At 36.6% G+C, this 18,002-nt stretch overlaps 1 protein-coding gene across 1 annotated transcript in view; it reads left to right on the forward strand.

Annotated features, from left to right (window-relative positions):
* shisa8b (shisa family member 8b) overlaps positions 1 to 18,002 on the forward strand; it is a 36,462-nt gene that overhangs the window by 7,962 nt on the left and 10,498 nt on the right. The window contains 1 exon segment of the mRNA XM_048169875.1: positions 8,308 to 8,429. Coding sequence (XP_048025832.1) covers positions 8,308 to 8,429 — 122 coding nt within the window.

Consider the following 18,002-nt stretch of genomic DNA (forward strand, 5'->3'; position numbering starts at 1 on the left):
GTGGGGGTGTTTTTCAGCTGCAGGGACAGGACAACTGGTTGCAATCGAGGGAAAGATGAAACCTTCTCCAGAGTGCTCAGGACCTCAGACTGGGCCGAAGGTTTACCTTCCAACAAGACAATGACCCTAAGCACACAGCTAAAATAACGAAGGAGTGGCTTCACAACAACTCCGTGACTGTTCTTGAATGGCCCAGCCAGAGCCTTGACTTAAACCCAATTGAGCATCTCTGGAGAGACCTAAAAATGGCTGTCCACCAATGTTTACCATCCAACCTGACAGAACTGGAGAGGATCTGCAAGGAGGAATGACAGAGGATCCCCAAATCCAGGTGTGAAAAACTTGTTGCATCTTTCCCAAAAAGACTCATGGCTGTATTAGATCAAAATGGTGCTTCTACTAAATACTGAGCAAAGGGTCTGAATACTTAGGACCATGTGATATTTCAGTTTTTTTTTTTTTTTTTTAATAAATCTATAAAAATGTCAACAATTCTGTGTTTTTCTGTCAATATGGGGTGCTGTGTGTACATTAATGAGGAAAAAAATGAACTTAAATGATTTTAGCAAATGGCTGCAATATAACAAAGAGTGAAAAATTTAAGGGGGTCTGAATACTTTCCGTACCCACTGTATATTGTAATATCAGACAAGAAAGACACTAATGCAAATATTTTTCTTAATATTCATCATTTTGGCTGTAGTACAATGACAAAAGCTAAGAATCCAATTTCCAATATTGGAAACAACATGCTGTCATTATAATAACACTACTGTTTTTATTTTTCTATTTTTCAATTATATTTTTCATATATAATTTAAATGTTTCTGCTGCATACATGAAAGTATAGCTGCCTTTATTTGCAATTGTTAGTATATCTCCATATTTGGGGGGTCTTTGGCATTAAAAAGACTGAAAACCCCTGGCCCTGTAAAAATGAAGTCCCTGACTAAAAGACTATAATGCAAAGGAAATATACTGACACATTCAAATCAGAGCTCTGGATGTATAGCCAGATAGCCATGTATATGGATGTGAGTCTCTGTAAAAACTTTTTTTTTTTTTTTTTAAAAAGGAAGGAGAGAAGGACAAAGTGAGGAGGGATCACAAAATTAAAGGTGTAGTAGGTGATCTGGGAAATGCTAACGTTAGCCTGCTAGCATTAAAAGCATACAATCCCACCCTCCATGCAAATCGCTGTCCAAAGCCACGCCTCCTCCAAAACACAGGAATGCACACATACAGCTACTCTCAGCAAAGCATCACAACAGGCAGCGTTAAAGGGTTAGTTCACCCAAAAATTAAATTTCTGTCAATTTGAACTGTTGTCATACGCAGTTGACATAGTGAACGCAGTTCATGCTTTCTTGTTTACGTCTGAATGCCAGCTCAGTATTGGCCGACGCTGTACACATGAGCAACGTGACGCATACATGTGATGGCACAGGAGTCGGCCAGTAATGAGTCACCGTTTGGATGCAAACACGTCAACAGCGTATGACAAAAATTCAAATTGTTAAATAAAGTAATTATTTTTGTTTTGTTTTTGCACACAAAAAGTGTTCCCGTCACTTCATAACAATTAAGTTTGAACCACTGTAGACATGTGCACTATGGACGTAAGAACGTCATGGGTTGCCATCTCTTAATTATGGTTGTTATGGCGTGAATGCAGCATTAGCTTGTTGTTTTGATTCGGTAGGAACTGTAAAATGTGGCTGTTTGTTTGCGAATGCTCCATGACTGACGTCTGTCTGTATAAAACTCTGCATAGCATGAAAGGCACTGATGATGTATGATGTCTGCGCGAACAAGCTGCGCAAGGTTATGTAAAAATTTACATTTTATGGCACTACGCCTTCCACAGACTATTTAACATAGTGATTGCTATCAGGATATGAGGAGACCTTCAATCAGTATAACAAAAAATGTTTCTGTAGAGAATCACCTATTGCACCTTTAAGCGGAATACTTCTCCTCCAGCTCCCCCTCTCCTCCTTCAAACCCCTGAGCTTGTTTGTCAGATTTTAACCTGTGTCTTTCCTGTGGCTCCAAACTGTCTGAACTCAGTTGACATGAATGAGATGTGGCTGCTCATAGCTGCGCGCTGTGTGTTTGTGTGTTAATGTGTATGTACAAGTGTGTCTTAGTGTCTCTCTCATTCTGGAGACGTCTCTCCCGCATGGTTGAGCCTTAGTGGGTGTGCACTGACATTTGCGTCCTCCTGGCCCCCTGCCTTTCTCTCATTTCCATCGTGACTTCAAGGCCCTCCTGTTCCTCTGAGGCTAAAGTGAGGGTTTGTGCTCTCTGACAAAGCTACTCATTACCACTCTCTTGGGCTTTTCTCTAACCCTGAATTTGCCCTCTGGGTGAGAAGAATTTGTGCAGGCTGCTTGACATGATGATCTAATGCAAAACTTTATGACTCTTACAATAGAAATAACAGACCATATTTCTTGTAAAAGTTGCAAAACCACAGGGAGGGGGTCACCTTATTTAGTTGTAGTTGTTTAGAGTAAAAGGATACACAGGAAAAACCCTAATTCATTACACTTGAGAAGCAAAGATGGAGAGAGGATGACAAAAGGGCAACCAGCAGGACAGGACCAACTACTGGAAAATGACACTGCGCAACAGGCATGCATTTCTAATGCTTTGGCAACGTAAAGTTTTTACCATGTCAATAAAATCACTATGAATAATCCCCTAAACTTCTGCTGCAAGTATAATAGAAATAGAGTGCAAATTATTTCATGTAAAACTGCGCCCATTAAGTAAATGACATGAGGGGCTATTGGGATGGCATAATGTGAATTTGACTAATTGGTTATCTGCGGGTTACACATTACAAGAGTAATTCGGTTCTACATAGCATTAAGAGAGGCGAAGCTGTTCCTCCTGCAATATAATTAGATATGGCATCCTACGAATAATTGCTGATAAAATCACTCAACACAGATCCAAAAGATACAGAACTCTGTTCTGCATAAAACACAACTGCACAGAGGAAATGTGACAGGGCCGCCTGTACAGGCTCTCATTGGAATGACTGCGCTGCAACCGGTTATATTACTACAATAAATTATGTAGTAATGATTATTACAATTAAGTGAGACAACCATACTAATTATACATTTGAATCAAAAAGACACTGTTCAGTAATTTGTGTTAGTTGGGTAGCTATCAGATCTTTATTAAAACTCCCATTGTTTTGTACTAATATGTATGCCAAAGAATTGAAATAAAGCCAAACACTTTGGGCCCTATAATACACCCGGCGCAATGCGACGCAAGGCGCAGCGCAAGTGTGTTTGCTAGTTTGCGTCCAGCGCCATTCGCGTTTTCCCGTTCAGCGCCACGTCCTTAAATTAGTAAATGCATTTGCGCCAGTTAGTGCGCCCAAGGGCGTGCTGGTCTAAAAAAGAGGTGTGTTCAGGCGCATTGCCGGCGCATTGCTATTTTAAGGAGCTGAAAATAGACTGCGCCATAGACCAACTCAAACCTGGTCTAAAGTCTAAAGTCAATGGCGCAATATTTTTTTGTTAGAGCGCGTTGGTAGAAACTGCGCCTCTGGGCGCGTCCACAGTGCGCGTTGACTTTGCTTAATACACACAGGGATGCGCATCACACAAACATGCCAAATATTAAAAACAAAAGGATTACAGTGTAAAAGAATATTATTGTGTAGGCTACATAAATATAAAAGTGTAATGATGAATAGTCATTGCGTGTATTAGAATTAGGCTACCTATTTTCAATTCAGCCTATTACTACTTATAATGATGAACGAAATTGGCTAATTAATTGAACAATCGTGCCAATACACACACATATTAACTGACTCATCGCGTGTACGCCATGTAAATAGCAATCCGCCATGGCGCGAGCGCATCTCGCTCTTAAATGGAATAGGAGATGACACTCTGATTGGTTTATTGAACGTTACGCCCATTACTCATTAAGAGAATAGGGACAACCCATTTCAAAAATGCGCCCCGGCGCACGGACCGTTTTTCCGTCGTTAAAATAGCAAAAGTGGATTTGGACACGCCCTGAGTGCACCTGCGCTGTGCGCTTTACACTTTGCGTTTAGATCGTTAAAATAGGGCCCATAGTGTAGTATGATACTTTAAAGTAGAAAAATAAACATTTTACACATTATTATTTGCCTTACAACCAATTATGCCCTTCAAATAGACTAGAAGGTCATCTAGACTAAAACGTATTCTCTTGCATAATAAGTGGGCACATAAATGTCCATACCAGCTAGTTGTTGGCTTCTTTACTAAGCAAACCGTGAGGCAGGTTGTAAGAAAAAATGCACCATATAGCTGCAATAGAAACAGGATGATGATTTAGTGACTAAGAGAGACAGAAGATGACACAAATTGGCCCTATTGTGATTGAACAAACATGTCAGATAGCATTGCTTCTGACCTAGCAGGGCTGGCAGCCAGATCACTGTATATCTGAACCCCTCAGGAAGGACTCAGTGGCACTATCCCAGGATGCCCTTTTTATCAGATCTCCTACAATGTCTCCTAGACACTGGTCTGTGTTGTGGGTGAAATAAATGTGTGCCACTCTCCACAACTCATATTGACACATACTCAGTGTGTAAGTGAGACATCATGGCAGCGGGAGTCAGGATTGAGTCTGTATGCACTGAGGCAAAGGGGGAAAGCCCAGCAGGACGTCTAACAAAGCTGGAGTCAATGACTTCAGCCGTCTGAGTATAAGCATGGCCTCAAAGTCAACCTCAGAGAGGACAATCATTTCAACATGATTGAAAACAACCACCAAAACATTTTATGTTGTTATCCTCTTAACAACACACAGCAGTTGTCATATTCTCTTGATGAGAGAGACAGATATTAAGAAAAATCTAAAAAGGAAGCCTCATATACTGATTAACAGGCAAACAGACAACATCTCAGAAGTCCCTTCAAGTCAAGTCAGTTCACTTGATGGCCACTTTACATTTATATATAATACATAATTATTGTCACAGTTGGGTGAAATAAAGTTGAGTGCAGGATCTAATTGCAAGCAGTTAAAAAGTTTATTTACAATGAACTCAAGAACTAAGAATGTGAACAGAACAACTAAAGTAAACATGGCAAGAACTGACAGGAACAGAAGGAAACAAAGAACTTAAATACAACACACTAATAAACTAAATAAACATCAGGTGTAAACTTACGAAACTAACTACAACCAAGAAAAAGGAACAAAGGAAACAGAGCAAAAACCAACTCATAGTAAAACACAAGACATAACCCTGACAATTATATAGAATTATATGTATATATATGAGCGAGATTATGACCATTGACAGGTGAAGTGAATGACACTGACTATCTCTTCATCATGGCACCTGTTAGTGGGTGGGATATATTAGGCAGCAAGTGAACATTTTGTCCTCAAAGTTGATGTGTTAGAAGCAGGAAAAATGGGCAAGCGTAAGAATTTGAGCGAGTTTGACAAATCTGCAGCTCTTGTGGGGTGTTCCCGGTCTGCAGTGGTCATTATCTATCAAAAGTGGTCCAAGGAAGGAACAGTGGTGAACCGGCGACAGGGTCATGGGCAACCAAGAATGATGCATGTGGGGAGCGAAGGCTGGCCCGTGTGGTCCGATCCAACAGAGGAGCTACATTAACTCAAATTGATCAAGAAGTTAATCTTTGTTTCTGATAGAAAGGAGTCAGAATACACAGTTTGTTACATATGTGGCTGCCTGGCCGCAGACCCATCAGGGTGCCCATGGGTGGACCCCTGTTCCACCGCCAAAAGCACCAACAGTGGGCACATGAGCATCAGAACTGGACCACGGAGTAATGGAAGAAGGTGGCCTGGTCTGATGATGTTTTCATCATGTTTTCTTTTACATCACGTGGATGGCAAGGATGCATGTGCGTCACTTACCTGGGGAAACATATGGCACCAGGATGCACTATGGGAAGAAGGCAAGCTGGTGGAAGGCAGTGTGATGCTTTGGGCAATGTTCTCCTGGGAAACCTTGGGTCCTGCCATCCATGTGGATGTTACTTTGACACATACCACCAACCTAAGCATTGTTGCAGACCATGTACACTCTTTCATGGAAATGGTATTCCCTGGTGGCTGTGGCCTCTTTCAGCAGGATAATGCGCTCTGCCACAAAGCAAAAATGATTCAGGATTCATGGTTTGAGGAGCACAACAACGAGTTTGAGGTGTTGACTTGGCCTCCAAATTCCCCAGATCTCAATCCAATCGAGCATCTGTGGGATGTGCTGAACAAACAACTCCTTACAGGGCTTCAAGGATCTACTGCTAACATCTTGGTGCCAGATACCACAGAGCACCTTCAGGGGGTCTAGTGGAGTCCATGCTTTGACGGGTCAGGGCTATTTTGGAATGCAAACACACCAAAAAATACATTTTCCTCACATCTCATATTTTGTCCATGACCATGTCCTCTTAGGGATTCCAAATATTTCAAACAATACAATTATTTTAATAAAATCTAATAACAATGGTGTCATATTTCGCTTCCATACAGTAGCTTAAAAAAATCCAAGGCCGGTCCAGTTAATGTGCGTATACATTCAAGAATAAGCAAACTTGTGATCAGTTCTTAAAAGAGAGAACTTCAAATCCTACAGCTGCCATAGTGAGCATTACCATTTTTCCACATTAATTCATATTCTTCTATTCATTGTCTTTTTTCTTTATACTGCATCTAAGTCTACTTAGTACAGCTAAAAAGACAAAAATGCTCAGGAACCCATATCATGGGCATATTGGGAGAGGAGGACAGCTGTTCATTGTCCAGCCCAATGACTGATAGGTGTGCGCTCCCAAGAGAGACCTAGAACAAACAGATGATGTTTATCTTCTAGTTTGAGTCGAGATACACTCTCATCAAGAGAATTCCAAAAATACTAGGGTGGGATGCAAAGAGAGGGCACAGGAACGGTTGCTTCCATCCAATTACACTGCTATCTGTTTCCCTGCTCCACTGCAAATGCTTTTGTCTGTCCTCCCTGGAAGACGTCATCACCAGGGTGACTATATTATCATGCCTTTCTGATGTGTTGTTTTTCTTAGGCCGCAGTGGCCTACTGCCACTGGCGTCGGCCAGCCAAAGGCCAGTGTGCTTGTGCTTGACAATCACATTAGATCTCATCACAGTCCCATTTGGTTAAAGGGTGTTGGACAGAATTAGAGACCTCACTAGGGATACAAGTGGAGGCCATAGGAAACAGAGCAATAATGGAGTGTCAAGGATTTGAAGAACACAGCACCCAGGAGGACCCAGGGTTGCAGGAAAGAGTTCGGAACTCTAGGACAAAGCCAATATAACTGCAGTCCTGTGAATGCCAAGAGTTGTTAACTGCTTACCTAGACATATTTATTGTTTAATGTGACTAGTGTAATGGATACAAAGTGCATCCAGTGTGTAGAGAACATATTGAGTGTGAATTCATTGACTGCCTGCTACACAAACAGTCTGTTGACTGCCAGCAGATGCTAATTGACTGTATTGATAAAATATGACAGTATGATGATTGTCAGCCTCAGGGCTCACTGCTCTGAACCATTAATGTTATACTGATATGCACTGCCATAACTACAGATTCTTACCCTTAAAGGGTTAGTTCACCCAAAAATGAAAATAATATAATTTTTTATTCACCCTCATGTCGTCCTACACCCGTAAGGCCTTCATTCATCTTCGGGAACACAGATTAAGATATTTTTGATTAAATCCAATGGCAATATTATTATGCAATATTAAGCAGCTCAGCAACATTTATAATGAAGAGAATGGTTTCTTGAGCACCAAATCAACATATTAGAATAATTTCTGAAGGATCATGTGACACTGAAGACAGGAGTAATTGCTGCTCAAAATTCAGCTTTGACATTACAGGAATAAATATTTTAAATTGTAATATATATATATATATATATATATATATATATATATATATATATATATATATATATATATATATATATATATATATATATATATATATCAAATAAATGCAGCATTGGTGAGTGTTTAAGAGATTTGTTTCAAAAACATTAAAAATTAAAACACATTTTTATTGACCCTAAACCTTTGAATGGTAGTGGATTTATAAATATGAAATATCATTTTAATTGTACTTCCTTAAATTCAGTTGGGAATTTTGATTCTAGTTCCTGTCACCTCAAATCAAATATAGAATTCATTGGTAAATTCTTGATTCAATCCTGAATGGCATCCCTGTTGGATAGAATGTTTGGGTAAATGATTACTCTTGTCTCCTCACAGGACTCTGCAGGAGTTGCTGAAGCAGCCAGGAGGGGAGTTGAGTCCTGTGGATGGACCATTGAGCAGCACCACATCTGTCGGAGCGAATGGCATCTCTGCCAGGATGCTTCGCAGCCGCAGCGGTGAGATCACTTACTCTGATATTCTGCCTACATACAAACATACAAGAAAAAAACTGCTAAAGATTCTGCATTTTTCAATGCATCACCTTTGTACATGTCTGCTCACAGCTCCCCAACGGGCTCGATTCCCAATAGTATTGCATGACAACGCACAATATGAATCACTGTCTCACAGCTGCTCACTTCTTCCTGTTCTTAATAGCAAAAAACAACAAATATTTGTTTGTTTGTTTATAGTTTAACGCCATGCCAGCTGAAAGATATACAGTACCATGCAAAAGTCTTAAGCACGTCAGTATTTTCACCCCCAAAAAGGGTTTTAAGCCAGCTTATTTATTTCTTTTTCTGCAATGTATCAATAGGAAATATCAGTTCACATTTCCAAACATTCATTTTGTCATTAATTGTAATAATCCAATGAGATTTTTGAATGCACAATAAGTCATAAGTCATAAGACAACAGCTGGTGCTCCACACGGAGATCACCATCATCAAATCCGTCTGTGATTACATGAAGAAACATATGAAACTAAATCCAGAAGAACTGTGGCTGTCTCCAAGACGCTTGAAGAAACCTTCCTGCAAAGCTACCTGAAAAACAATGCTCAAGTGTACCTGGACAAAAGCCGTTTTAAACACAAAGGGTGGTCACACCAAATATTGATTTGATTTAGTTCATAGAAGTCAATTGATAAATAAAATCTATTTATGACAGTATTTTTGAAAGCATCCTCACTTTACAGCATTTGTACACAAGTGCCTAAAACTTTTCACAATACTGTAGCTTTGGAGGTAGGTTTCTTCAAGTGTCTTGGAGATGTTGCCATAGTTCTTCTGGATTTAGTCTGTTCAATTTCATCTGTTTCTTCATGTAATCACAGACGGACTCGATGATGGTGAGATCAGATCTCTGTGTGGAGCACCGGCTGTTGTCAGACTCCTTGTGCAATCCAAAATCTCACTGGATTATTACAAATAATGACAAAATGAATGTTTGGAAATGTAAACTGATATTTCCTACTGACACACTACAAGAAAAAGACATAAATAAATGGCTTAAAACCATTTTTTAGTTTTTTTTTTGGGGGGGGGGTGAAAATACTGACGTGCCTAAGACTTTTGCACAGTAGTGTGTGTGTGTGTGTGTGTGTGTGTGTGTGTGTATATATATATATATATATATATATATATTTGTTTGTTTATAGTTTATAGTTTAACGCCATACCAAGCTGAAAGCTATAAAAAAAGTATAAAAATGTATATATATATATATATATATATATATATATATATATATATATATATATATATATATATATATATACACTCCATCAAAATATGCTTCAGCGATAAAAAAAAACAAAAACAACAGCAAAAACAAACAAACAACAACTCTAAATGATTAAATAAGTGTATGATTTTCCTGATATAGAATCAATGGCTGATAACCAAATGGTTGTAGTTTTGAATTCTGCAATGTTGTGCAAAAAAATATTTAAGCTATCACAATTATGCTCGCGGCTTGAGTAAATCACATCTTATAAGTGATGTCGTACCAAACCTGTATGACTCTTTCTTCCTTCCGTGGAGAGCATTGGACCCCACTGACTTTCAGACACTCAAACAATTAAAATAAATAAAATAAACAAAGATATAAAAATATATTTATATGTATTTTTATCTATACACAATCTTTTTAGTGGCTGCAGACAATGCAGCTTTGGCATCACAAATAAATATACTATACATATATATATATATATATATACAGTACAGTCCAAAAGTTTGGAACCACTAAGATTTTTAATGTTTTTAAAAGAAGTTTCGTCTGCTCACCAAGGCTACATTTATTTAATTAAAAATACAGTAAAAACAGTAATATTGTGAAATATTATTACAATTTAAAATAACTGTTTTCTATTTGAATATATTTGACAAAGTAATTTATTCCTGTGATGCAAAGCTGAATTTTCAGCATCATTACTCCAGTCTTCAGTGTCACATGATCCTTCAGAAATCATTCTAATATGCTGATTTGCTGCTCAATAAACATTTAATGTGTACAATTGCACAAAATATTTGTGTACAATATTTTTTTTCAGGATTATTTGATGAATAGAAAGTTCAAAAGAACAGTGTTTATCTGAAATCTAATCTTTTGTAACATTATAAATGTCTTTATTGCCACTTTTGATTGATTTAATGCATCCTTGCTGAATAAAAGTATTCATTTCTTTAAATTCTTTTCAAAAAAATAAAAATAAAAATTCTTACTGACCCCAAACTTTTGAACGGTAGTGTATAATGCTACAGAAGCTTTGTATTTCAGATAAATGCTGTTCTTTTGAACTTTCTATTCATCAAGGAATCCTGAAAAAAAAAGTACACAGCTGTTTTCAACATTGAAAATAATCATAAATGTTTATTGAGCAGCAAATCAGCATATTAGAATGATTTCTGAAGGATCATGTGACACTGAAGACTGGAGTAATGATGCTGAAAATTCAGCTTTGCATCACAGGAATAAATTACTTTGTCAGATATATTTAAATAGTACACAGTTATTTTAAATTGTAATAATATTTCACAATATTACTGTTTTTTACTGTATTTTTAATTAAATAAATGTAGCCTTGGTGAGCAGACGAAACTTCTTTTAAAAACATTAAAAATCTTAGTCGGTTCCAAACTTTTGGACTGGACTGTACTGTATATATAATATATATATATATATATATATATATATATATATATATATATATATATATATATATATATATACATACACACACACACAGGTGCTGGTCATATAATTAGAATATCATCAAAAAGTTGATTTATTTCCCTAATTCCATTCAAAAAGTGACACTTGTATATTATATTCAGTCATTACACACAGACTGATATATTTCAAATGTTTATTTCTTTTAATTTTGATTATTATAACTGACAACTAAGGAAAATCCCAAATTCAGTATCTCAGAAAATTAGAATATTACTTAAGACCAATACAAAGAAAGGATTTTTAGAAATCTTGGCCAACTGAAAAGTATGAACATGAAAAGTATGAGCATGTACAGCACTCAATACTTAGTTGGGGCTCCTTTTGCCTGAATTACTGCAGCAATGCGGCGTGACATGGAGTCGATCAGTCTGTGGCACTGCTCAGGTGTAATGAGAGCCCAGGTTGCTCTGATAGTGGCCTTCAGCTCTTCTGCATTGTTGGGTCTGGCATATTGCATCTTCCTCTTCACAATACCCCATAGATTTTCTATGGGGTTAAGGTCAGGCGAGTTTTCTGGCCAATTAAGAACAGGGATACCATGGTCCTTAAACCAGGTACTGGTAGATTTGGCACTGTGTGCAGGTGCCAAGTCCTGTTGGAAAATGAAATCTGCATCTCCATAAAGTTGGTCAGCAGCAGGAAGCATGAAGTGCTCTAAAACTTCCTGGTATACGGCTGCGTTGACATTGGACCTCAGAAAACACAGTGGACCAACACCAGCAGATGACATGGCACCCCAAACCATCACTGACTGTGAAAACTTTACACTGGACCTCAAGCAATGGGGATTGTGTGCCTCTCCTCTCTTCCTCCAGACTCTGGGACCCTGATTTCCAAAGGAAATGCAAAATTTACTTTCATCAGAGAACATAACTTTGGACCACTCAGCAGCAGTCCAGTCCTTTTTGTCTTTAGCCCAGGCGAGACGCTTCTGACGCTGTCTGTTGTTCAAGAGTGGCTTGACACAAGGAATGCGACAGCTGAAACCCATGTCTTGCATACGTCTGTGCGTAGTGGTTCTTGAAGCACTGACTCCAGCTGCAGTCCACTCTTTGTGAATCTCCCCCACATTTTTGAATGGGTTTTGTTCCACAATCCTCTCCAGGGTGCGGTTATCCCTATTGCTTGTACACTTTTTTTCTACCACATCTTTTCCTTCCCTTCGCCTCTCTGTTAATGTGCTTGGACACAGAGCTCTGTGAACAGCTAGCCTCTTTTGCAATGACCTTTTGTGTCTTATCCTCCTTGTGCAAGGTGTCAATGGTCGTCTTTTGGACAACTGTCAAGTCAGCAGTCTTCCCCATGATTGTGTAGCCTACAGAACTAGACTGAGAGACCATTTAAAGGCCTTTGCAGGTGTTTTGAGTTAATTAGCTGATTACAGTGTGGCACCAGGTGTCTTCAATATTGAACCTTTTCACAATATTCTAATTTTCTGAGATATTGAATTTGGGATTTCCTTAGTTGTCAGTTATAATCATCAAAATGAAAAGAAATAAACATTTGAAATATATCAGGCTGTGTGTAATGAATGAATATAATGTACAAGTTTCACTTTTTGAATGGAATTAGTGAAATAAATCAACTTTTTGATGATATTCTAATTATAGGACCAGCACCTGTATGTATGTATATATATATATATATATATATATATATATATATATGGATGGATGGATGGATGGATGGATATAGATAGATAGATAGATAGATAGATAGATAGATAGATAGATAGATAGATAGATAGATAGATAGACGGTTTTCTCCCCCAATTTCTATTTCTCCTCAAAAGTTAGGAAAATACATCTGTAACCTCCTTTTCTTACTCATCTATAAATGCATGCGAGGTCGTCTCATCTGCGATTGCACTCAGTGGATTTACACAGGCGTGAGACACAGCGGGCTTCAGACCGACAGTTGATGTGGGGTTTATGCTGATATCCAGCGTCTGTGCCAGGCTTAAGCAGCACACTTTCCTCTCCTCTTTATGAGGGGATTTAAGTTTCGCTCCACAGTGCTTAGAGGTTTTAGCGATGTGACTGTACACATCTCACTGCGTAATTTCTGCGTCCTCAGTAATAGTGTGAATATTATAGTACTTGTGCTGTTTTAGGTCTTGCACTGGAAAGGTGACATTTAATGCCAGAGTTCAAAAGACATGTCTTCATGTTGGCTTTTATAAGCGTAGGGTTAAATTGGGAATATTACACTTCCACAGTGTCTGGAAGAGTAAGTGTGATGAGCACTAGATGGTTAAAAGGCCTGAGGCTGTGTAATCACAACATGCCTGGGAAGAGATGTTGTAGATTGTGGCACCAATAGCAGTATGCTGTAAATCAGCAATAAGCCCTACGGTTCAGCAAGCACCAGCCCCTTTCATTTAAAGTTAACATGAAATCAAAATCAACCTTATTTACTTAAAGCTGCAGTCCGCAACTTTTTTTGTGTTAAAAATTTACAAAAATTATATATTGAGAATTTACAACATGAATCCATTTTCCAAACCATGTTTTTATCTTATCCTGAATCATTATTGGTACACTTATAATAAGTGTTTATATTCGGACTATTTCAGACCGGACTGGTAGGACTTGCCGCAGAGAATCACAGTAACTGCGTAACTCGCCATAGACATACACGGAGAAAAGTAACTCCGGCTACAATGTTCCTCCGCAAGACGCGTGCAGTTCTGTTTACGCGGACAGCAGCTTTAACTGAAGCTGAGTTTAAAGCAAATTTCAGGCCCTATTGAGAACAATTCATCAGTGGATAAAAAAATAAAAAAATAAAAAAATAGTAGTTTGTCTTCCTAATCTTTAATGAAAAAATGTATTCCTCTAAAACAACTTGTCTAATGATGTTACTTAAAGGGATAGTTCACCCAAAAATGAACATCACTGTCATCATTTACTCACTCTCATGTCATTCCAAATCTTTAAAACTTTCTTCTTCTTTTGATATTTTTAAAATGTCAAAAACTGTGTTACGATTAACAGAGTCCCTACATAGTGTTCACTGCTGTACTCACTGAGCACGATATATCAGTTTAAGTTCACTTCAAAATGCTTTCATTTGGAACACTTTGCAATGTCAACAAATATGGACACTTGAGTAACACATATTACGAGTTTAAGGTTTGATGCCATAATATACTTTTGTAAATAAATATATTACCATATATTTTTACAATATACATGTGTATGTAATGCTTCTATTATATAAATGTATATGTATTATTAATTTAATTAATTTAAAAATTGTCATATTTGAAAGCACTGTCTTTTATCATTTATTTAACTGTAATCATGATAGTTGTATTGTAACTGTCGCGTCTTGCACAATTTATACCCACGAACAACCACACACAAATCAGACCTGGCACTAATTAAAGGATTAATTCACTTTCAAATAAAATTTTCCTGATAATTTACTCACCCCCATGTCATCCAAGATGTTCATGTCTTTCTTTCTTCAGTCGAAAAAGAAATTAAGGTTTTTGATGAAAACATTCCAGGATTATTCTCCTTATAGTGGAGTTCAATGGCCTCCAAACGGTTGAAGGTCAAAATTACAGTTTCAGTGCAGCTTCAAAGGGCTTTAAACGATACCAGACGAGGAATAAGGGTCTTATCTAGTGAAACGATCGGTCATTTTAAAAAAAAATTTAAATGTATATGCTTTATCTAAACAAATGATCGCCTTCCAAGTGCTTCCGCCAAAACCGCACTTTCATATTCTTCAAAAAGCTTATGCTGTATGTCCTATGCCTTCCCTATTCTACTTACGGAACGAACGCAGCGCCAGTTCCATTCGTTCCGTAAGTAGAATAGGGAAGGCGTAGGACATCCAGCATAAGCTTTTTAAAATTTCATTTGAAAGTGAACTAATCCTTTAAAGCTGATGCCTCAATTCCCTTTTCAGCTCGTTTTTTTTATTCATATTATTCTATTCATTTAAGATGGTGGAATACCCTGGTGGCCTGCAAAGTGGACGCACATTCAGAGTTTTATTTTTTTGTCAATACAATACAAGTCAATGGGCTCCAATGTTGGTTCCCAACATTCTTCAAAATATCTTCTTTTATGTTCCATAGAAGAAAGAAAGTCATTCAGGTTTGTAACTATGTGAGGGTGGTAAATGATTTTTGAGTTATCTGTCCTTTAACCAGGCTATTCAATAATGTAAAACAATAGCCAAACAGCTATTTAGGCGTTATTTTAGTAAACTTACATTTGGGCTGGGTCCGAAAGCTCAGGCATGTGGCTTGTTGCCTCAATGCCCTATCAGGCAATGACTTCGCTGGCAGCATTTGTGCACGACGGTACCTAACAAAACTGATTTCGGACAGACTTCTGAGGCAGCAAAACGATTTAATGATCTAGAGAAAATAGAGAGAGCTTTGGTAAAGACTAAGTGAATATTAAATAACTATAGTAAATTCTCACTAAAAATTATATTAAAAGTGGAAAACTTTGGTTAAAAACATACATTTACACATAAATAGACCACCAACCGCAACTTTCAGACGCCATCTTTGTTTTTTAGCTAGCACGCGGGATATTGTGGGATATCAAAGGTAGCGAAGCATACATGATTCCTTCAAAAAATTGATCAGATGAAGGTTTCTCAGGAAAAAGGATGTGAAGCTAACTATTGGATTCAAACGTGCATTGATTCCTTCCTACCTTGGAATGCATTCTTGGAAGGCAGCATTTTTAAGCTTTTGGATGCAGCGTTGGTCTTCCTCCATTCAGTGTCCACTTTTCATCATCCAATCGACTTCTGGTCCATTTTTTTTATTATTATTTTTTTTTTAAATCTCCTGTTTCAAACAAAAATGCATTACAGTATAAAGCGGCTTGTGAATGACAATTCATGTTGACTATCTCTTGTCAAAGGACTGTACTAGAAAATCTGTAAAGATGCTTTATCTTTTAGCCTGCTTGTTGCATTCTTTCACAGTAATTTCTCTGTGATGTTGATTTGTTCTCATACTAAATCTGCTAGAAGATTCTTATGCATGCACTTTCAGATATCCTCATATGCTGGAATGTGCTCAGAGTTCAGTTAATCTGTATTTCTTCTCAGATGTCAAATAGCCTCAAATTTAGTGAAATCTCTCTACAACAGTGTATTTTTCTTCACATTTTTCTCTCTTCATTCTCTATTTTATCAAGATGCCCAAAGACACTTAGAATATTTTATTTTTTGTAATTTTGCAAGAAAATTCTGGCATAGGTAAAATACCTCCACCCTCTTTCATGTTTATATGAGCACATGTGCTATGGCATGACAGTGTCATACACAAAGACGAACAGTCCAATTTTAGACTTCCCCTTATGCAGTCCGCTCTTTAATTCTCTGCCTCCGGCATTTCAGGCTTTGTTTTTATGTCGCTACACACACACACCTCACACTACAGCATCACAGACATCTCCATTGCTTCAGGGCTAAGAACATACACAACAGGCCTTTATAGTGGAAGATGGTGGCACTCCAGTGAAAAGCATGAACAATAACGCACAAATACACAGATGCCACCCCATCCCATATTAGTGCATCTCTGCTGCACATTCTCAATCCCCCATTCAATTCACATTGCCATCCCCAAATATGACAGGCAGGATGTTTACCTTTGAGTTTATATGGGCTAGAGAAGTCATTTTTTGGCTCTCACTTGGTTTTGAGTTATACATCAGTCTGTCCCTGAAGCCAAAAGAAAAAAAAACACTCAGCTAAATGGTAACTCACTTTACAGCCATCAGCAGTTCACTACATAACATTACCACAGTTGTATCATGGATGCTTTTGGAAAAATATTACAGTTAGAGAGATGGAATGGCTATAGGCTGCACCGAGGGCTGTTGAAAATAATTATATATATATATATATATATATATATATATATATATATATATATATATATAAAAATTATATTTTTATATGATATATTTTACACATTTACTCTATGATATTTATTATGTTGTATTAACAATATTTATTTATTTATTTTTCTTATTTGATTTAATTGCATGTATTTTACCTATTAATCATCTTTACATTTAACAATTTATTTAAATATATTGTTCTGCCTTGCTTTCTAAACATATTCATGCACACTTCTGACATATTAAAGTAGAGTGAAAATTAATATTATAATAATAATTAAGCACATAGTGGGGGATTATTCACCATGGGTTGTAGTAAATGTTTTTTTTTTCTATTATAAAATGTACTTAAATTTTGAATTACCTTTTTAGTTTTACATTTTATGTTTTTATTTTAATTCTATTTATATATATATATATATATATATATATATATATATATATATATATATATATATATATATTTTTATTCGTTTTTCTATATTTCTATTTAGCTTTAATGTATTTACAATTTAATTACATTTTTAGTTTTACATTTTTATTTTAATTCTAGTTTGTTTTAATTTTATTATTAATATATATATATATATATATATATATATATATTATTTTTTTATTAGTTTTTCTATATTTCTATTTAGCTTTAATGATATAATAGCTAATAGATTTAATTATATATTTACCTTTAATTGGGTTGTATTTACAATTTAATTTAGTTTTAGAAATTTTAGTACTTCAACTTATTATATATCATTTGCCAAGGCAACACTTCTAATTTTGGTTTTTTATTTAATATTTACATTTTATTTTATTTCAAAGAATGAAAACAATTTTTATTAGTTTTATTTAACAATAACACTGGTTGTAGTGGGCTGACTTTTTTTTATTATATTTTTTTTT

The sequence above is a fragment of the Megalobrama amblycephala genome, linkage group LG20 (assembly GCF_018812025.1).
Source record: "Megalobrama amblycephala isolate DHTTF-2021 linkage group LG20, ASM1881202v1, whole genome shotgun sequence".
In the NCBI taxonomy this organism is placed as follows: Eukaryota; Metazoa; Chordata; class Actinopteri; order Cypriniformes; family Xenocyprididae; genus Megalobrama; species Megalobrama amblycephala.